The 23,331-nt window shown below is 39.8% G+C and overlaps 1 protein-coding gene across 2 annotated transcripts in view; it reads right to left on the bottom strand.

Moving 5' to 3' along the window:
- LOC124136319 (Fanconi anemia group D2 protein-like) overlaps positions 1-22,138 on the bottom strand; it is a 54,495-nt gene extending 32,357 nt beyond the window's left edge. Inside the window, exons 1-23 of one of the 2 annotated variants that reach the window (XM_046502211.2) lie at positions 22,059-22,138; positions 20,795-20,882; positions 19,670-19,786; positions 19,356-19,423; positions 18,842-18,894; positions 17,377-17,424; positions 17,151-17,211; positions 16,771-16,826; positions 15,806-15,893; positions 14,903-15,027; positions 14,300-14,387; positions 13,658-13,762; positions 13,045-13,133; positions 12,287-12,392; positions 11,729-11,902; positions 10,862-10,996; positions 8,529-8,660; positions 7,386-7,493; positions 6,058-6,107; positions 4,630-4,689; positions 3,374-3,539; positions 1,749-1,825; positions 931-1,059 (exon numbers count right to left, since the gene is read on the bottom strand). In XM_046502211.2, coding sequence (XP_046358167.2) covers positions 931-1,059; positions 1,749-1,825; positions 3,374-3,539; positions 4,630-4,689; positions 6,058-6,107; positions 7,386-7,493; positions 8,529-8,660; positions 10,862-10,996; positions 11,729-11,902; positions 12,287-12,392; positions 13,045-13,133; positions 13,658-13,762; positions 14,300-14,387; positions 14,903-15,027; positions 15,806-15,893; positions 16,771-16,826; positions 17,151-17,211; positions 17,377-17,424; positions 18,842-18,894; positions 19,356-19,423; positions 19,670-19,786; positions 20,795-20,831 — 2,072 coding nt within the window. In that variant the 5' untranslated portion in view covers positions 20,832-20,882; positions 22,059-22,138. The remainder of the gene's footprint in view (positions 1-930; positions 1,060-1,748; positions 1,826-3,373; positions 3,540-4,629; positions 4,690-6,057; positions 6,108-7,385; positions 7,494-8,528; positions 8,661-10,861; positions 10,997-11,728; positions 11,903-12,286; positions 12,393-13,044; positions 13,134-13,657; positions 13,763-14,299; positions 14,388-14,902; positions 15,028-15,805; positions 15,894-16,770; positions 16,827-17,150; positions 17,212-17,376; positions 17,425-18,841; positions 18,895-19,355; positions 19,424-19,669; positions 19,787-20,794; positions 20,883-22,058) is intronic. The other variant, XM_048401441.1, reaches the window with a different exon arrangement.
- Between the last annotated feature and the right edge of the window lie 1,193 nt (positions 22,139-23,331).

Raw genomic sequence — 23,331 nt, 5'->3', positions numbered from 1 at the left:
CGCCTAATTAATTCACATAAAACTACACAACATGGTGAAAGTAATATGAAAAGAATACATCACCCATCGCAGATCAATTTTTAAGATTGTAGACAAACTGAAGGTCTAAAATTAATCCAAAAGGAGAGCTCCGCTTGGACACGTCCTAGCTGTGCTGCGACAAGCAGTGATGTGTAGATGACCTTAGGTGTCATCAAGGTCACAGGACAGCGACGGAAGGCCACTGATTGGGACTTGAGAACAACAACTTTATTTCTTCACCCAGGACCTTCGCAGCGCTGTCCTTCTAGTTGTCGTAAGTAAGCAGTGAATGCATTAAGGAGTAATGCAGGATAAGTAAAAAATTATACTTATCCTGACTCATACTTATTACTTATCTGATCTCATTCCAAAAAGGTAGTGGAAATTCCTGTGCTGTGTTCCCAAGAACAGAGAAAAACATCTCACCAGAACGCACCCCTCAGCCGCACCGAAGTTGTGAACAATCCGGTACACTCGTCACCCTCTCATTTCGCTTACACTTACAACCTTAACACATATACTAGAAGCGGGGATGGCTTGGTGAGGTGAGCTGAATTGGTGAATCACGGCAATATCTTCTCTGGCGATGTCTCGAAGATAGTGTGCAGTTGGCGCAAAAATGAGATAGTGACAAGTGTACCAGTTTGGTCATGTGCATCTGGTTGCGCTGCACGGCTGAGGGGTGCGTTCGGGTGAGATGTTTTTCTCTGTTCTTGTGAACACAGCACAGGAGTTTCCACTACCTTTTCAGAATAAGATGAGATAAGCAATTAGTAATTTGTATGTGTCAGGATGAGCTAAATACGACATTTTCTAAATAGCTACCAAACCATTGCCATCAGATTATTGCGTACACTTGTTATGACAATCAATGAACTCGTCACAGCATAATTTGAGTGTTTCCCCCACCTTGCACTTTCCTTTGTGTTGGCCTTCTTCTTGTGATTAGCCACTACAAGCGGCAGCAGGTTGATCGCTATAGAACTGTCTGTGTCCTCATTCAGATTGTACATATCTTGTAGAGGAACCATGTGATCCCTGCAACAGGTCCAAGAATCATAGATTCAACTGATGAAATCTGAGAGTGCTCTCCCTTTGCTTAGCTGATGAATACAGATTGCACAATTTGTCTGAACCATTTCAGGAGACTTACACACCATATTTCTGAATCATAGGTCGACAATAACAATCTTGTTTTAATTTGGCAGAATCTCATTCAAGGTAAACAGGTCTAGCATCAAAATGTACAAGCACATTCAGACATAGTATGAACACGTTCTTTGAAGTCATACAACTTGACCAGTGAGTATTCACATAATGAGTGAATGAGTGAGTGAATGAGTGAGTGAGTTGGGTTTAACGCCGCTTTTAACATTATTCCTGTTATATCATGGCGTGTCAGCTTTATTTGGGAGGAAAGGCCGAAATGATGCAGGTCTCAGACGTTTACCACTTTGGTGAAACCCACGAGCACGGGTATGGTGCTGACAAACCTAGAAACATAATTGGGGCGAACCGGGATTCGAACCCACAATCATAGGTTTCTGGCGTGCCCAAGGGACGCAACTCTGCATAGCGAATCGCGGCGCCTTAGACGACTTGGCCATCCGGCCCCCTATTCACTATGGTGACCAACACCTTCACGTAGCATTCTGTTGCACAAACACCTGCTGTTATGACAGTAGTTACGGAGATTCAAACATGTAATTATCACATCTCACACTTACTGCTGAATGAAGCTCTCTTCAACGTCCACCACAAAATCATCCTGGAAATCTGCTATCATGTTCTCAGAAATCCAGTGCTGAAACAGGAATACTGCCACTGAGATCTTCAACACAGTAAATAGTAACGGTGTGAGGTATATCGGTAACTTGAGGTTCATTCTTTCCACAATATGTATCACAATATCATTTTTTCGTGCTTGATGTATCGGGCGATTTCAAATTGGGATTTTTATCATGTGCTTAACGTTACTTATCATCCAAAACTGGCTCCCACAGGAGATATCGCTTGGATTAGATCAAGTGATATCTACACTGTAGATATCGCTGCAATGAAAATACATCACAATGCTTTGCAGACCATTGTGACGTCACTGGTTACCATGACGTCACAATCAAATGACATCACTAATGGCTCTGCTACTGAAGCTGTTAGCAGTACTTTTTACACTGAAGACACTGCTAATTAATGTCTACAAATTGAAAAAGTTGGAAGAATGATGTTGGATGATAAATAAAATCTCACCCTCGTGTCTTTTGATATCAAATATATCAACACTCTTTGATAAACGTGGCAAAAATCCTCAGCAAGCCTCGGAATTTTTCCACTTTTGTCAACTCGTGTTGATATATTTAATATCAAAAGACACTCGGGTGAGATTCTCTATATACTTGCCAAATGCCTTCGTTGCCCAAGAGCGAGAATCTGGGGCCCAAAGATAGCCCCAAAGATAGTATTTTTTGACTGAGTAAACATTATGTTGTACCAGCATCTTGTTTTGTTCCATTTATGAACTTACCTTTATACCTAAATGTATCAGATTATTTCTGAATTTAAAAATTAGAATTATACAATTTATCGTGATAAATATTGCAATATGGCCTTGTGCATTGCAAAATATTGTGGCCCCGTGATACAGTTTAAACCTCCAATACCCATCCCTTGTGAACAGTAACTGTTGTGAAGTGGCTGGGTTGTTCCACACCGGGGCACTCAGGTACACATTTCACCACAGCACAACATGTCTTCACATATTTCACATTTTTTACATATAAGTAGACATATTTACTCCCCAGCAACAAAATAGTATTTCAATAACTAGGTCTGTTGTGTCTCCTAGCATAGGAATAAGAAGTTTAGAATGCAAGTTGAGATATAATATATATATACATTGGAAATTCTGATCACTGCTCTAGTTCTGATAGTATTATCTCTTATACTACCGATATATATATCGATATACATATTGGTAGTATAAGAGATATTACTATCAGAACTAGAGCAGTGATCAGAATTTCCAATACCATTGCTCATAGAAAGGTATATTTAAGACCAGATACATTAAATCAGCACACAAATCGAGCAGCAAACGTAATCTAACCTAAATAAAAAAAAAAATTATTACTTCTTAATGGCAGCTACTTAATACAGGCAATAATATAGTGTCTATTTTATATTCATTGTTACAAACGTGTGCGTAGCCTACTTTTTATATTGATATTACAAAAACTCTCAGAATACATGAATATCCCTCGCACTCGCTTTACGAAGTACAACCCTTCTGACACACGTTGTGATATGAGAACACACGGATGGGATAACCTCCATGTCTGTAAGTGTCACCTACCACAACTTTAGGGTCTACATTGCCTTTACTGATGACAGACGACAGTTCATCCAGAAACAGGCAGGTGGCCTCGGGGCTGCCGGTGCTGCTGGTTCGGACCAGTTGCAGCAGGTGCACCACCTCCTTCAGCTTGTCGTCACTGATGGTGCTCTCAGACTGGTCAGAGCTGCAACACGGCAGGGGAACTGTTTGATGATGTTGCATATCAATTCTAACAACAAGTCTAAATGAACAAAAACACTGTTTTGTTTTGGGATGAGTTATCTTATTCTTGACACTTATGCAGTAAAAACATAGTAAATGCCCTGTCCATCAGGAGTGCTGTATTATGTGGTTATAATAATGATACCACCACTTCTACTAATTCAAATTTAATTCTCTGCTCCTTGGGCAGCATACTAACACTGATGTGACTACTACTAATTCAAATTTCATTCTCACTACCACTACCACCACTAGTGAGGTGAGGTGAGGTGAAATTGGGTTTAACGTCGCGTCCAAGATTATTGCAATTATATAGCGACGTGCATGCACGTGTGTGTGGCTGCTTGTACTAGTCCAGACTGATGCCGATTTAATAGTGCTAGCCCACTGAGATACCATGCTGCAGTTTAACATAAATACCCCACTCAGACACAGTATACTGACTCCGAGCCGACCAGTCCTTGTTTTAGCCCCTTTATGCCGAGCGCCAGACAGGGTAACAACAAGTACCATCTTTTAAAGTCTTTTGGTATGACGCGGCCGGGGATCCAACCCCGGACCTTCTGCTCTCCAGGCAGACGCTCTACCACTAGACCACAGAGGTGGTCACCACCACTAGAAATTCAAATTTCATTCTCTGTCTCCTTGGCAGTATACCACCCAAGTTTCCTTATAAGGCAATCATATTACCATCTCACCAGGGAGCAATAATGTAAGACATACGTAATTTATCATGAAGTTGATACAGAAACACACAAGACGAGGAGGATGAAAAACTGTGATTCAGCCTGCATGACGTACTGGTAATTAAAATATAGATATTGAGTAGTGTATAAGTAAGTGTTGTTTGAAACAGCAGTCAGCAACCCTACCAGCCACGCCACACCACGCCACACCACGCCACACCACGCCACACCACGCCACACCACACACAACACTACACGACACTACAATATCACAATGGCTTGTAAACAGATCAAGACCAACCAGTGGTTGACAGTATGATCAAAGATCCATGTAAGCCACAACCCCCACTCCCTGCGTACACTTACCGGACGTAGGCAATACTTTTGACAACCATGATGGCACCAATCACTCCCATGCGTTTATACCTGAAACGATGAAGAAATCACAGAGTTTATATAAAACATGGCCAACACAACACAAAGCCTCCAGACACCAGTGGTCACCCTACAGTCAACACAGTGCAGGTCCATGTGTTCATGTCAGTCTGGAGTAGCCATACTGTAACTTGCACACAACTCGCCAAACTAACAATAACAATACAATTTGTTTCTCAACAGCTTTCTCTGTTCCTCTCCTGAATACTGAATTGAAGTGTGGTCTATAGTATGTCAGTCAAGGCAAGAAATATTGCTTGGTTTTCAAGATCTGCTCTGGAAACGAGCACTACTGCCATTTTCAGTCTAAGTCAAAATCGTTCCCCTCAACAACAAAAAATTGTTTAAATCACCAACTATCAAAAAGCACCAGTTCACCACTAGACCGATCTATGTGCCAAGATTGGTTAAGATTTCTGTTATGTTTTTTTAGTTCTTTGACAGACGGATGGACAGCACCCATTCATGGCGGGGCACAATAATCCAGTCTTGGCCCGGTAAACTGGTTGTTGATCCACACCAGTGGGTACAAGGACATCAATCAGCTACATTTCGCATCCTTACAACACATTTACAACAATAGTTGATGCTTACACACATGGACCCGATTCTCTAGGGGAATGACTTCAGAAGTAACTATGTCACCAATTGCAATACAACCACCATAGAATTTCCAATTACACGAGGGGCACGGCACGGGTGGCTGGTGTTTAAAGCACCACAATCCTATGATCATGGGTTTCATTCACACATTTGCTCTAATGATATTTATTGGCTTATGAGGACCATACCCATGTTGGTGGGTTTGATCAAAGAAGTAAACGACTGAGCATGCTCAGCTTTCTCTCTCATGTTAAGCTGACATGTTGTGGTATAACTGAAACACTGTTCAAAGCAATGCCAAACCAAACTCACTCCACTTAAAATATCAGTGGATGTCGAGATGGCTGGGACGGGTCCAGATTTACTACCCGGGTACCCACCCCACTATTACCCAACACTACCCAGGTACCCGCTGTTGGTCTCAAGATATAGGTACAAAACGTCCGAGTGGGAAAAGTTTGACCGTAGCCCTAGTAAAATGTATTTACATGCACGTATAAAACGATCTAGTCATGCATACACTGAAGTTTACTGAAGTTTTATCCTTATTCAAACATATGAAAGTCAGAAGGAATTTATGCATAGTCAGAAAGAAATGTTAACATTAGTGTCTTGTAGTATACCCATAGAGTCCTAGTTAATTTTTGTCATTAAACAATATATCACGTGACTAACCACGGGACGGGTAGTCCTGTGGGTACATGTGGGTATCTGATTTACCTAGCCCAGCCCAAACACAATGACTGTTCCACCTACTTGAGGCTGCTGTTGTACAGCTGTTTCCTGATGATGATGTGAAGATCATCCTGAAAGCAGGACACATTTCCATGTCTTTACCTCAGTATTAGGCCTGTTTTTCATGATATCACATCAACACAATTCAAACTTCAACTCAGAATACAGAAAATGGTCGATGGCTAGGTTATACGTATTGCCCTCTCACTGACAAATCACTGAAAAAAAAAAATGGGATAAAAATATTTACATGACTTTTCCATGCCTTCTAACAATTTTCTATTTTTCCAAAACTATTCCAGGCCTAGGAAAATGAAAATGAAATTCCAGGAACCATACACTTCACCTCAACGGCAATTAATACCTTTATATGTAACATATAACATAAGTCAATCATAAACAAAAACACATTAGACACTAGTCCAAATTTGAAGCCAAAAGTAACATTTCTTTGGTCAAGTAAGTTCAAGCTATTGATAGTCTGTATATATTACTCAGAAGTTAAAAAAGAAAACAGTCAGGTGTTCTCTTGTGTCATGGTACGACAGATTAACTACAGTAATATGAAAGAATCAGTTAACTTCTTTTGAGTAATATAGTATCACAGTGAGTGATGCTTAAAAGACAAGTTGGCTCAAAAGTAAATGGCATAGACTGCAATAGGCAGATGATGCCTTTCCAAATAACAACAACTATTGAGATGCCAACCCTAAATGAAGCCCTGGAGTAATCAGTTGGGTAGAAAAGCATAATTTCATGTGGAAAAGAGTAATGTTAAGAGTACCATGCCATAATGCTGGTTTTTGCTTCGACATTTGGACATCAAAATAAAAAAAGTACTCAAAAATAGGGGCCACATTTCAAACAACCATTTTGTATTCTGAACAACTTTGGTAATTATAGATTATAAATCAGTTAAGAAAGCATTTAATCCAAGTTGCTGTGCGGGAGCTACAAAAAATGGCATCGGAAACACTGCATTCATGTCGAAACACATTGTCAAAGCTCTACAGATTTCGAAAATTAATCATGTGACGATATTAACTGTATTGCAGAAAGACAATGTGGTTTTTCGAGTTCCAAAGATATATCGTTGTACATGCAATTAGCTCCCTGTAGAATGCTTCACGTGATTGGTGCATTTACAATTTGCTCTTCGTGATATAATATGCATGTAAATAATTCGTGAACAAAATGTAGGCTCCAAAGCATAATTATTATGCCAAAGCATAATGGTTGGCAGCTCTGAATATTGACTAGGAATCACCAACAGAGGAATTTGTACATGGCATCAATAACTTCACGATGTAGGTAATTCAATATCAATTCAGGTAAAATGTAATATTGACCTGTATAAGTCCACCATCATCGGGGTTGTGGAAAGCTAGACGACTCAACATGGCATAAAGTTTACGAATCTGCGTCATTGAACGGTTGTCGAAGTAATCAAGAAATCCCTGAAATTACACAATGATTCAGATATATATTTGTACATAACATTTATATTTACTGTTGCAGATAATTCATGTGCAATACCTGGTATATATATTTAGACATACATAGATTACTAAACGAGTCACGTAAGATACCGTCTTAATAACGAGCGTATTTCAAAACATTTTCCAAAAGCGAAAGAGAGTTAGATACATTTTGAAATAAACTAACTGTATTAAGAACAGTATCTAACAGGGACGGTGTATCAATGATTCATCCATAGGCTGTTCTATCAAGGTACAGCCTGGCAGCTGGCGCCATCATCAATTGTAAGAAACAATGACATGCAGATTCTCAAGTCATGTTCATAATAGCTTAGAAACATCTGCATTCAACATAAAAGTCTAGCTTTAAACGATCTATTTGTTAGGCTTACAAAAATAAAAGAATTGGTTCTCAGGCAGACTTTTGAAAATATAGTGCGGGCAGGTGGTGATTTTTTGGCTTGTTCAAACTAGAATGTCACCAGATAAACAGTTGTGTACCATTAACCTGGGAAAGGGCTCCCTACATAAACAAGCATACAAACTCCTGTTGCCGTCATGACCATAACACGAGATGTAAACCAGTGCGCATGTCAAGGCAAGTAACTGCACACAATATTGGACCGCATTGTTCTTAAGTATTAGGATTTTTTATAAAAAAAATAAAAAATGAAATTAAAAACAAAATGTGTGGCAGCCTTTCTGATGATGTGGGCAGAGCCTGAGAACCAAGACTATTATCTTTTTAGGCTTAATCTGGAATATTTAATTGAGAACTGCTTCATACGAATTAACAAGGTTTCACTTGACAGACAGATTCTCCATGTTTGCCATCCTGAATGTGGATCTCATGCATATTTTCCGTGATATTTTCTGTATAAAAACTAAAGTACTATGAGAAAACTGATCATGATATTGCAGCTAAATTATCATATATTTCTTGGCAGAATGCTAAGCATACTATGAATTGGATCATTTAGATGGTGTTTCTTCCAAATAAGTGTCTATTCCAACCTTGACAAAGATAGCGAAGGGAGCCATGCTGGAGAGATGGTGGTGTACCAGGTCGGAGAGAATGTCCAGAGAGCTGTCGATCTCGCCTGCAAAACCACTGCCGATGTGTGTCACCAGGTTCCCAACAATCTCCTGGAGAGGCAACACAAATGGTTAGTTACACACATATTAAACATCTTTGAAGAAGTTCAAATCATTAGGACTCGATGAGTTCTTGTGGCTTGGATTATGGAGTTACCTCCCCTTTGACCACACATCTAAACTTTTTTACTTCAAACAACAAAAATGCTCCCAGAAAAATTGAAAATATTCTTATAAATTGTGGGTTTTTTTACATTTATCCTATCTCACACTATGCATTTCTTCTTCCTTTTCTCGATCCTTGCGTGCAAACGTCCTAGAACAAAGTTTCCAGCTTCAAAAACACTTCCCAGCATCACCATGGTCACGACCCAAACAAATGGGTCAAACACTACAATCCCGCGTGTTGCAACCCTAAGCGACCTGATTACCTGACATAACCATGATAACCTGCCACATCATTCTCTTTCCGACAGGCTGGCGGAACTGTGAAGAAGCAAAAGTGTAGAAGTCGATATGTTGATAGCTAACCATATGTGAGGGGTATCGATGTCGATCCCAGCTGCAATGTCGATCCCTAGATCCTCTAGATCCTCTGGCAGATGTCGAACTGAATGTCGCTGTGGATCCAAATGTGACCTGTCTTCATGTCCATGGCAATCCGAATGTCGATGGCGATCTGAATGTTCTGATCGACCTTGCTCCTCAGTATGAAGTCAATCCAAATGTCATGTTGATCCGCTTGTCTGATTGAGAGTCCTCCTCAGAGTGATATCGATCCGATGGTCGATGTCAATCCTTCTGCTGCGATCAATCAGGCCCTTGGGTCAATGTTGATCCGACTATCAATCCTTATTATAAGGGTGCGTGAGATCCCAACTTTTTCTTCCTTGTGGAGTAGGCGAGGAAGAGCATGAAACATTGTTCATAGCAGTCGGTGATTGTCCCTGCACAGCCTGGGGGCAGATTTATTCTGTGAGGGATCAGTAATCCCGTCCGCAATTTGTCCATACGTTGCAGTGTGGGAGATGTAGGACGACTCTCATATCTTGTGGTGATTGTCATATCTTGTGTAGAAGATTCATCTTTAGTAAGAACACTGTGATGATCTTCAGTAGCCAATGACGAAACCACTTGGGCGTTGTCAAGGGCACAGGAACCGGGCATGGTGTTAGATTTAGCAGGAATATCTTCATACAGAAAACTATCATACACGGTGTCGCCCTCCACCGATAGCAATGTGATGGTAGACGACTTGGGCTGATTGACCACAGCAACCTGAGAATGGACTGCCTTCTGGGTAACTCTCTTTGGTTTCTGTTTAGGTGAACGCCAGTGTTCTGCGTCTTTAGTGGCAGACTTCGATCGCTCGTCAAGTGTGACACTTGCAAACATAATTATGGAAATCTTCCTTGGATAATTTAGAATACTGTGAACATCGTTGTGATAACTTCACTGACTGGGCCTGCAGTTTTTGCAAGCTGGATGTTCATCCATTGTAATGTGTGCTATAAGAAGTAGTATTTGGCAGAGGAAGATTAATAAACAAAACAAATAATAATTCTCTTTCAACTTTCCCCATACCTTTGCGATGAGAAGAGATTGATGTGGCAAGTTGTGTCAGGTGATCAGGTCACTTAGGGTCACAATGCACAGGATCATAGTGCGGGACCCATTTGTTTTGGTAGTGACCATGGTGATGTTGGGATGAGTTTAGGTAAAATGTTTTTTAAGCTGGAAACTTCTAGTACACTTCCACACCAGGATCAAAAGGAGGAGGACAAAATTCATAGCGTGAGATAGGATTAGTTTAAAAATCTTTAAAAACAACACTCATCGTGATATGCATATTCACATCAAATTGCGTGGCAACTTGGCAGGTTCAAAAGGAAGTCTACTTTGTACATGTTCGTAGCAGCTGTATTTAGTAGTGAAATTGAAACGCTAATTGCAACACATTTTGCAATATTTGAGAGACAACAACGCCAGGCGTCATGAAATGATAAGAAAGTAATATATTTTAGTCTTGTATCGATACAGAAAAAAATCCAGTATCATGCATGGGATAGTCGCATGAAAACTCACCGATGTATCAATGTTGCAGTTAACCTCTAGCATCTGCACCTTTAATTGATACCCCAAAAGTTCAACAATGAGGTTGAGGTGTTTTGCTTACTCTGCAGAAGTAAGGCAACCATGTCAGCATCTTCCCACAGACATTTAGATAGTTAAGACCTTAAAGACGATTATACCTGTTTACAGTAGCTGTCGAACACAGCAAAGGCGTGTCGATACATAGCGGAGGCGAAGTAGCAGATCCCTGGCTCTGGGGACCTCAGTAACACCTCAGCCAGCGACTGCACAGACGGGAAGTACCCTCGCAGGATCTGGAGACAACACGACATGGGGTTTAACTTAACTTATAGAGCTACATGTATGCACTATGTGTTTGTGTGTGTGTGTGTGGCTGCTTGTACTGGTCCAGACGAACGCCGATTGCATAGCAATAGCCCATTGAGATACCATGCTGCAGTTGAACATGAATACCCCACTCAGACACAGTATACTGACTCCGAGCCTACCAGTCCTTGTTTTAGCCCTTTAATGCTGAGTGCCAGACAGGGTAACAACAAGTACCATCTATTAACGTCTTTTGGTACGAAGCAGCCGGGGATCAAACCCTCGACCTTTCGCTCTCCAGGCGGACACTCTACCACTAGACCATGGAAGCGATCACTACACATCTGAACAGGAATAGGACAGCTAGTACTGATTGCCAGGAATGTGGCCCCGTGAAGATTCTGGGTCTTCAGCAACCCATGCTTGTTGTAAGAGGCCACTAACGAGATCAGGTGTTCAGGACTGCTAAATTGCTTGACGTATGTCATTGTATCAAAATTGTGTAGATCGATGCTCATGATGTCAATCACTGGATTGTCTGGTCCAGATTTGATTATATACAGACCTCCATCATATAGCTGGAATATTGCTGAGTGCGGCGTAAACAACAAACAAACGAGGAATGCCCAAGGAATATGAGAGGCAGTGCTGTGTACCCCATGGTACAGGAAAGCAAGAAGTGATGCAGGTCTTAGATGTTTCCCTTTACCATAACCCACCTGAGCATGGTCAGTGAAGGCTGACTGCAGCAGAGGTTCTGTAAATGCCCCTGAACGGATCTTGTTCCTGAAGAGGCTCTCCACTGGCTTCTTGCGGTTCGTGGCGTGGAGAATCAGCAGCACAAAGATGTCAATCACCTTGTGATCAGCTGGGTCCTTCAGGTTGTCGATTGCCTATAATAATAATAATAATAATAATAATAATAATAATAATAATAATAATGATAATAATAATAATAGGCCATTTATATTGGGCTATAAAGCACAGCACTATTATTACCCTGGTTCAGTGGATCAGCGTGCACTTAACAACCATTCTCAGCTCCCTGGGGAGTATACAACCCAAGGTGCATGTGAGGCGCTAGAAGGTTAACAATCAGATTGCCATCTCATCCTACCGGGTACCCACTCACTGCTGGGAATAACAGAGACACATTTCGAACAAAGTCACTTGCCCAAGGAGACACCACATGTGTTACCACAAGTATGTATCTCACTGATGTGTACATCCAAACATTCCCTGAAATATGGAACACAACTTTGCCTCTAAGGCACTACCTTTATCCAAGCTTCGGACACAGTTTTCTGGAAGCGAATGCCGGACTTGATGGCATCCAATGTCAGTGCTTCGTTCCCCTTCTCCACACTGCCATCTGACGCTGTCCTACAACACAAGACACCCATTACATGCAGTTCACCAAGTGTCAGCAGTGTGTCCCATGTGAGAGTAATGACACTATTTATGCATCACTCCCTTCTCTGCCTGTCCTCAATCATTTCGTGTATTTATAGCCATCTTGTTGTGACAAATACCTTGGTCCCATTCACCACGACAGCTTCATTCTCCCATCTTCCTCCTCACTAACTTATAGCACAGAAATTCTCCCTCTCATCCGCATAATTTGACTGGACTGCTATGTTTTAGCATCCTGTCATTCAAATCGGGCTCGAAATGAAGCTATGGTGATGAAGGGGTCCAGTATATTCATCATAGTAGAACAGGGATTACACTGGACAATGGATGTTGCTCTCCACCATCCACAGTACTTGTCTCAGAATAATCAGAGTTATCTCCCCTTAGACCATATCTTCAAGTTCCCAGATGTTGCCATTGCTTTTTTCATTAATTTTCTTGTTTTCATAAATTTGACTCAATCTTTATCAAACTTTTTATAATCTTTGCCAAAATATATATTGTAAGAATTGAGCCATTACTACTTGAAAATTATCCACTTTATCATTAATAAATGGTTTCAGTCTAGGAAGAAGACATATCTGCTAATAGATTCTTGCTTGATATAAATTACTTCTCTCACCTCTTTTTCATCTTGTCTTTTTTGCTGGACTTGCTTGGGGTAGCAGGTAAAGGTTTAAAATCAATGCTTGCTCGAATTTCCGTTACAATCTGTTGAAAGTTGAAATAGATAAACTGGATGATGGATGCATTTTGTAATATATCTACGGAAATAGATATGCATGTTAACAATCAAGATATTAAATATGTCATCAATAATTTGGTGTGTGATTGGGCACAACAAAACATGTCTGCTACCTCTAGTGAATCCTTGAATGTGACTGTCTGCAAACAACCAAACACGTCTGCTACCGCCAGGGAATCCTACAGTGTGACTGTCTGCACACAGCTAAACACGTCTGCTACCTCTAGTGAATACACCAGTGTGACTGTCTGCACACAACTAAACACGTCTGCTACCTCTAATAAATCTGACAGTGTGACTGTTCGCACACAACCAAACACGTCTGCTACCTATAGTAAATCTGTCAGTGTGACTGTTCGCACACAACCAACAACGTCTGCTACCTCTAGTAAATCTGACAGTGTGACTGTTCGCACACAACCAACCACGTCTGCTACCTCCAGTAAATCCAACAGTGTGACTGTCTGTGCCAACTAAACACGTCTGTTACCTCAAGTGAATCCTGCGGTGTGACCGTCTGGAGTAGAAACTTGACCACCACAGGGAGATCATCCATCTCGACAGAGGACAATGTCTGCAGAACAGAACCTCGCACCTACACAAAGAAACATCATAGTTACAACAGTGATGAAGTTTTTCTGACAAATTCTTTATTCATTTCAGATTCAACATTTAAATTCATTTTATAACAGACTTCTGTTTGTTCCTTGACTCATCATCCAATAATACGGACATGTACTGCAGTACAGATAGGATGTAATGTTTGGTGGCAGGGCAGGGAATTGAAGTGTTTAATGCTGCAGTAAGACGTTTCAGCTATACCACAGTGGTCTGTAACTAATCAAGTCTCAACCTGACAAACCCGTGAATGAGAGGACGAGCATCGATCCACGCATTGGGATACAATGACATCCAGTCAGTCACAGAGCCTGATAACGTGTTCCTCTTTATCCTGGGAAGGAACAAGCATGGGCTACTGGGGACCTTATCTTCCCCGGAATCCCCGGGAGTGTGGAATGTTCGGGAGATTACAGACACATACAATCAGAATTTGACCTTATTGAAAGACTGTGAAAGTTCTTTCAAATACCAACTATCAATAATTATTGTGTAAGTTAATATTGAGCCATACCTCGGCTAGAAGTTCTGGTTTCAAGGCCAGGTTGGATAAAGCATCAAGAATCGGAACTGTCATTTGGTTGCCTTGTAGAAGAATATCACTGAAAGTATCAATATTACCTATGAAGATATCATAATCTTACATCACAACAATCTTACTTATCTTTAACCTTTTTCCACATGAACAACATGTCAATGTATCCTATGAACACATGTTTCGAACATTGTGACAGTTTCTACAGCAAGTAGTCGAAGCCTTATTCTCATAAGCTAGGCCCATGTGTGAGAAGTAAATCTGATGAAAGTGATGGGAAAGGACAAGTTAGGGTGAGTTGACTCACAGGTTTTTAGCACTGACAGTATTCAAATTACTCTGGAAACTGCTGGAACAGTGTTTCCATTCAGTTACAAGTACACTGGTTCTCTGGAACGGAAGCACTAATAGTGGAAAGTTCAATATTTTAGACTGATGGGGTTAAATTTACCAGTACATGGCCTAATATACAGGTAAATTACTCCCAATTACTGGTAAACAGAAACACTTTGAAAGTCTTTATCTGGAACAAACTGTACTTCAGTTGAAACCTTCAGGCAAAGGACAGATTAGAACTCCTACCTGAGAGCTTTAGCCACATCACCATGTTCTGTGTCCTCCACCACTTCAGGCAGACACAGGATTATCTCCCTTTGTACATCAGGTGAGCTGATGTCTATCATTTCTAACATTTTAGTTGTTAGCTCCTGAAAATGAAATACATTTAAGGCATACTGTAAACAAAGAGTGAAATAATCAGTATATGAGCTATATATCCAGGTCTTGATAACATTATTTTATATTTCAATTTATTACTCGCCCGTGAAGAGATCACCCTTTTAACAACAATAAACTGGTAATACACAACATCCGTTCTGTTCAACAGGAATTCTGAGGTGTTGATAACTGTTGAAAGATAAGTACAGTAGCAGCAGCAAGGGTAAATATTCTTGCATCATTTTGTCCTTAAAGAAATACAAGGCTCAGATCAAATGACAGCCTGCACAAGACAGCAAATGAGTGAGTGTCTGGGCTTAACACATCTTTAAACAGTATTCCAGTTATATCACAGCATGTCAGATTAATGTAGTAGGAAAGCCCAAATTGATGCAGGTCTCAGACATTTACCACTTAAAACCCATGAGCATGGGTATGGAGCCAAAGATGACTGGCCACCGTGACCACCCACCCGCACCCCACACTCCAATGTCATAGTGTATATTACAGTTGCTACCCATGTTACTAAGAGTCAATGTCCCAATCTCACACTCAGCACTCAGTGTCTGGCAGCGGTAACCAGGACAGTCAGCATCATTGCTTTAAACTTCATTTCCATATCACTGAACCAAAACCAGGTAGATAACAGGACATCAGGTACTTCACAGATTATTACTGTACAACCAACTGCTGACATGTATATAAATATTATCAGTGTTACCCATGTAAATAGAGACTGTAGTTACAGCCACAAGAACCATGACGTACCTTACAGTTGACGATTCTGTCCAGCCACCGGAACTGGCTGAGGAGGACTCGGGGGATGAATATCTTCTCTCCATTCTCAAACACAAAACTGGAAGGGGACATAATGATAAGAACTAAAGTATGGGTAGAAGCCATGATGGAATGATGGGACATGGCTGAATACTCTGATCATTACAGCACACGTTTTGGAACAAGACTTCTATCTACAGGATCAGTGAATTAAACATACTGCACACAATCAAGATCCTTTGTCACACAGTTTGAACATGTTTGTGTGAGGAAACGATATAAATAGAGTCCCACATCAGACTCAGCATGTCCCATTGTCGTAGCAATTAAAACAGAAAGCTAATTTTGGATGTTCAAAATATGTAGGCAATATTCAAACTCTGTCCAAACACTCATCTGGGATTTATCTAGGATTCCAGGGTAAGTGCTCTTTGCAGGCAAATTGGACAAAAATGACTTTGTTTAAAAGTAGGATTTTACTTAAGTCCTTATTTTCCTAAATTCAGAGGTATGTTAACATTGAATTTTAACATTGCATTTAATGCTAGAATGTTAAAATATGCATTTAAGTCTGTTCTTCAGTATTGGTCCTGTTATAAGTGAAATACAAGTCACCTTAGGCCATAACATCAGTTATAAATAAAGCAGCATGAATTGGGAAATGTTTAATTCCAACTTGGGAATTCTTACAGACATTTACTGCCGTATATTAGGGCCGTATATTGGCCTCTGAACAGATAAATGCCTGCTCATTCCTGATTACCAGTATATGATGATTTTCATCATGCATGCACAGCAAAGTTTGTACATATATTAATACTTATTGTAAATTTCTTAAATTTGATGAAAAATATTTAAATCTTTGAATCCGACAACTGAGAGCACCATTACTGCCAAGTCAAGTCTACAGAGCTTGGTGATAGCCATACTACAGTGTGTGGACACTACACACTTACTCCTCATCCCCCATGAACAGCGGCAGCTTCTCCAGCAGCAGCTTCATCACCTTGGACTGCAACATCAACGTCAACTCTTACACACAGCACAGTAGTGAAAGCCGGCTTTTAATATATACCCAAACGATACATTAATTATCAGAGGGAAGCACTTAACACTGCCTCAACAGTTGTCTAGTCCAAACACTCGGGTCTGTTTTAAAAGTTGGCATTAGAACTCACATAGCCAGAAAGTTCAGCAGATAATTTCTTGTTTTGAGCAGAAATGCGTTCCTCTTCATTTTAATCAAAACATATCAAGAGGTGCTCACATATCAGTGGCACACTTCATTCATGTATCAAAATATGTGTTAAGGTGTGAAATTATCAAACATACCAACCTGCAAAATATCAATTCCTAAAAGAATTTTCACCATGCTGTCTTGTACAGGATATCTTGCACTGAAAACACAAAAAGCATTGTCACTGAAATCATCTAACAGAGTTCTGAAAAAGTTTCATTACAAAACAGTGCCTCAGCCAATCAAAACGTAATCTTTTGTGGAAAAGGGAAGTATCAATACCAGTGTTTTATATTTGTGAAACCCTCTATCTATACCGGCCCACCTGTCACACTCCTGGGCTGTGTGGGTCGCCATTACACTCTTGCTTAGTCTGAAAGTAAAACAATGATTCCATCAGTCATCAGTTGATCACATTCATCATCAGCGGTACAGAGGAGAGAACATGGAATCTCACTCTAAACATGAGTGAGTGTTTGATTGGTTAATGTTTAACGCCGCACTCAGCAATATTCTAGCTATATGACTGGGTCTGTAAATAATTGAATCTTGAACAGACAATCCAGTGATCGACATCATGAGCATTGATCTACACAATTGGGATACAATGACATCCATCAACCAAGCCAGTGAGCCTGACCACCCAATGCCGTTATTTGCCTCTTAAAACAATCATAGTCTCCATTTACAGCAAGCATGGGTTGAGTGAGTGAGATGGGTTTAATGCCACTTTGAACAATATTCAATGCTTGTCGGCTTAATGTTTGAGGAAAGTTCGAAGTGATGCAGGTCTTAGACGTTTACCACTTTGGTGAAACCCAAGAGCATGGGTATGATGCTGACAAACCCAGAACCAGAAATCAAACCCACGATCATAGGTTCCTGGCATGCCCAAGGGCCACAACTCTGCACTGTGTATTGTGGCACCTTTGACTAATAGGGCACCTAAACATATCGCTATGGTATTTTTTCCCATATCTCCATGGCAACATTTAATTGGAAATTCATATTTTCATAAAATGTGCAAAAGTAGACTTTCAATGATAACAATTCTGTACCAGTTCATGTTGGAGGTAATTTAGATTTTTCTCTGGGATTAAAAATGACACATAATAATCATTGCCTTAATATAAATGTTGATCATCACTGTAAACATCCGAAGTAACACTAGAACTTGCAGGGGTTGACTTAACTGTGATCCTTGCAGGTCGGTAGTAGTTTATCCTTGCAGGTTGGTAGTAGTTTATTGATATGCTAATTCATATCTAGCAACTGCCAATGTTAACAGAGGCGCCAACACATAGTCTCACGGAGAGCCATGAGCGCAAGTAAGTTCATTTCCCTTTAATCTATCCAGGCAATTGTATGGCACTTTAACTTCAGATGTGTTTTTTGAAAGATGTCAGAACATGTCACTAAGGAAACCAGATGAGCCTGAAACTTATAATCAAATCAAGGGAGATAACTCCACCAGCAATGTTTGTCTGCTTGTTTGTTGTTTAACATCGCTCTCAGCAAATTTCTAGCTATATGACAGCGGTTTGTAAATAATTGAGTCTGGACATGACAATCCAGTGATTGAAATCATGAACATCGATCCACGAAAACTGGGATACGATGACATGCATCAAACCAAGTCAGCGAGCCTGACCACCCGATCCCGTTAGTCGCCTCTTACGACAATCACCGGCAGTGAAACTACAAAGGTTTCTGTATGACAATCACAAGGTGTAAAGTGGGACTGCCAAGTATTTGAATGATAATCATGGTGAACATATTTGTTAACTCACCTGTGAGTGTCTTCAATGTAAGTCTCGAATCCTTCTAAGAAGTCTTCCACAACCTGAGAAACATGACACACATCAGTGAATGTTCAACTGTGAAAGAATATTTACGAAAATTAAGGCTAAAAAAAACCCTATAGTCTTGGTTCTCAGGTACAGCCCGCATCATCATAAAGTCTGTCTCACATTTCATTTATATTTCTTTTCTTTTTTTTACAAATATTAAATCCCAATACTTAAAACAATGCGATCCAAAATAGCACGCAGTCACTTCCCTTTGTTATGGTAATGGCGGCAATAGGAGTTTGTATGCTTGTTGATGTAGGGAGGCCCTTTCCTAGGTTGATTTTGGTTTTATACTAGTTTGAATAAAAACAAAAAACACTGCCCACTCGCACGATATTTTCAAAAGTCATTGCCTGAAAAACGATTCTTTAATTTTTTTAGATAGAATTTACTTTGTAAGCAGCCTGAATATGATGATGCTGGAACTGAACGTTGCAGAAATAATCAGACCTACCGCTGGGTAGTCATTGTGTCTCTTGACACTCAGCATCAAATCTCTCTGAAACACAGCCTGGTCCACGGCTGAAACAGGGCAAAAATATTAACATCAAAATATTTAAAGCAAATGTTATTTAAAGATCATATACAGACAGCTAACAAATTCTCAAGCTCAAAGTACATATTATAACCAGGTCTGCTGGGTTACAATGAATCTCACCAACACTCAATATTCATGATGAGAGCTTTTGCCAGTATTCAAGCACCGCTTGGGACACGAAACTGGACTTCACACACCATACTATTCATACAGTCAGTATGAGAACTCACTAAGTTCGTTGTTAGAATGGCCATCTTTCAGAACAAATCCAGCATTCACTATCAGCTCTGTAAACACAGACTTCTCTGTGTAGACATCTGTTGATTTCTTCTTCTTGCTCGACTGAGCTGAAACATCAAATCCATGTTTTAATATTTGATGAATCGATATGCATTAACACAAAATGAAGTCTATCATGTAACAAGCATGAAATACTCATATCCCCCGCCAATAAGACAAGGTTGTGTGCAAGGCAAGAAATATTGTTCGGTTTTCAAGATCTGCTCCGGGAACGAGCACTACCGCCATTTTTAGTCTTAAATACAATAATCCCAAACTATCAAAAGGCACCAGTTCACCACTAGACCTACCTATGTGCCAAGTTTGGTTAAGATATCTCATGGTTTTTAAGTTCTGCTCTGGAAACAAAACGCGACGGACAGAACCTATTCCTGTATCCCCTTCCACTTAATGGCGGGGCATAATAATAGCACATTGCATCATAGTGCAATCATGAATCAGTTTGGGGAGTCTTATGAGAACTGTCAGATTTTAAGCCACTGAAATGAACTACAGCCAGTGTAGATTGCAGACACTGTACTAAACCATGGTCCCTCGATATTGGTAGGAAGTCACTGCATCATCGTGATCATTTACAATAATATATACAGTTGCCTACCAACTGAGATTTATTTGTACAATGTCACGCTCAGCAATATTCCAGCTGTATCAAACCAATGACTGATATCATGAGCAACGTTGATTGAGTACAATGACACACAATCAGCAAAGTCACCAAGCCTGACCCCCAAATCCATGTGATCTACTCTTCAGACAAGCATCAGTAGCTGGGGACCAATTCTAACCTGGAATCACCACAGGGCCTGGAGTCAGGTAGGCATGTATTAATGGCAGACATCCATTGGAATTATATGCATCAGTTATTAAGGTTACCAGAGGTGGGTGGTGAAACAGGATAAGAAAAGTTTAAACAAAACAAATACTGGTAAAGATGTCAGCTATTCCTTGTGAACAGAAACGGAAAACAAAACAAATACTGGTAAAGATGTCAGCTATTCCTTGTGAACAGAAACGGAAAACAAAATGACACATGATCAAAAAGCTACAGATTTTACCCGAGGAATCACTGTTTTTCCTTTTTCCTTTCTGCATGATGTTTCTTCATTAATGTTCACACCAACCCAAGATGGCCGAGGGGAGAATCTACAAATACAAACTTAGAATAAATAATCAAACATGGCAAATGTAAAATACATGCCTTGTGATGCCTGTACCTAAGTACTTGCTATACATTTGTGTAATTTAAGTAAAAGAAATTACAAATTTTACAGGTTTTCTAACTACACAAATTATATATGACTAATTCCACAAGAGACTTGGTCACATATGATACAATTGTTTGTTTGTTTGATTGTTGTTTAACGCCGCACTCAGCAATATTCCAGCTATATGATGACAGTCTGTAAATAATCAAGTCTGGATCAAACAATACAGTGATTGACATCATGAGCAACGACCCACGCTATTGGGATACGATGACATGCATCAGCCAAGTCAGCCAGCCTGACCGTTAGTCGCCTCTTACAACAAGCATAGTTGCCTTTTACAGCAAGCATGGGTTGCTGAAGACCTATTCTACCCCGGATCATCACGGGTCACATGGTACATTTAAATGGACACACGTCAAAACAGCATGAAAATAATTCCTTGGTTTCCATTTAATATTTATTTCATTTTAATAAAGATGAGGAATACAGAAAATAAACATGTTTTAGGCTGGTTTTATATGTCTAATCTGAACAATCCATTGTGGATGTTTTTAAGTATTTCATATTTTTTTACCCTGGGTGACCTGACATGTTTTATGAATCCAGGAATGGTTTCATTCAGATTGGTTAACATTATTTTTTTATTGCATTGATGTATTTTACTTTCCAATTAGAATAGACTACACGTGTACACACCTCATTTTTGACAGGTATAGGATTTTTTTTACACATCTCACCTGTATATATCAGGACATGAGTTTCGTTAACAACATTCAATATAACATACATTGGCGACTGTACAGGTCTAAACCCAACGTCAGAACAACGTATAGTCATACTATATAACTGCAAATCACTTATCACTTTATATGGTAACAAATGCATGACTGACAGTAGAAGCATGTGTTAAGATTATCTCTGTTGGTAACAGTTCAATAACAGTAGGCTATAGACCAAGTCACTATCAGCTGCATTTGAAGCGGTGTCTAAATATCTCTCCCACACATCTATAAGCATCGTTATTAGAACTATCGTCCAGATAACCGTTTCAAAATACATTGGCAAAAATAGCAGATAAGATGTCATCAATGTTACTCTGCAAATTACACACGTTTTGTTACCCGAAAGTGTCTATTTCACAAGTGTTGAATTCTTATTTCCCGCCATGTTTGTTTACGAAATACTTGCTGTATGATGTCCCTAACAACTAGTGTTATTTGAGAAACTTCAACAGTCTTCTGTTGGTAGATACTACGCAATCGTTTTAGTACATGTGAACAAATATCTAAAGTGCCTGAAATAGTTTTCTGTTTGGGACAGGTGATGTATGTTTTATTAATGAAGATAGACGCAGATGAAGATACGACATTGCACCAAACGAAAATCTCAATTTATCTCCAATTTATGGAATTCGATAAGGCTAAAACAACACCACTTTTATGTGGATAAAACATACTGTATTCTATTTATAAGATATCCAGGATTGACAATAAACTGTAGGGTGGTTAGCAGTATTTCTTTCCCCCTGATTATAAAATTTAAGCTTTGTATAAGTCTATTGTGAAACAAAGTGTTAGCTCTTCAGTCAATATGGTGCATACCATTATTTGGAGCTTCAAATTGATTTCCTTTTAGAAACTTTTAGCAGTTATCTTTTTGTGTTCACTATATTTATCGTGACATATCACAACATCCTCAAATGTTTTCTGTTTGGTCATCTGTCCGTTATCTCTCAAAGTGTCTCTCTGGTTAAGGACACTTTTAGAGCAAAACATATATATTTTCCATGAAAATATCCAAATCTTCATCCATCCGGACTGTTCCATTCTAATAACAAGAAAACCAAGCATTTCAGCGGTCCACTGAAAATTCATAAACCCAAACACAGTTTCTTAGTATTATTAAGTATTATACCCATTATATATTCATTATCTGTTTACTTCAGTGATAACGGCGCGGGGGTTCCATGTTAGTATTAATTCACAGCAACCTGTGTTTGTCGTAAGGAGGACTTGGTGGATCGGGTGATCAGGCTCGGTGATTTGGTAAATAGCGCTTCATCATTGATCGTTGCTCACAACATCAGTCACTGGATTGTGTTGTTCAGACTCGATTACTTACAGACCGTCGCCATATAGCTGTGATATTGGTGAGTGAGGCTTTAACAACAAACCTTCAGTGATGTACCTAACTATATAAATATATAACCATGAATGTACATCCGCATACATACACAGACACTTACAATTACATTCGCACCCTGCCCCATCCCTGTGCCCCTCCCACCTCCCAGACCGCCGTCCTCTAACTGGAATATTGCTGTGTGCGGCGTTAAACAACAAACAAAACACACAAAATAGCATAAGTTCTCTTCCATTATGTTT

This window comes from Haliotis rufescens, unplaced genomic scaffold (assembly GCF_023055435.1).
Source record: "Haliotis rufescens isolate VD_foot unplaced genomic scaffold, xgHalRufe1.0.p SCAF_22, whole genome shotgun sequence".
NCBI classification, from domain to species: domain Eukaryota; kingdom Metazoa; phylum Mollusca; class Gastropoda; order Lepetellida; family Haliotidae; genus Haliotis; species Haliotis rufescens.
This window is presented reverse-complemented; position numbering and strand designations above follow the sequence as displayed.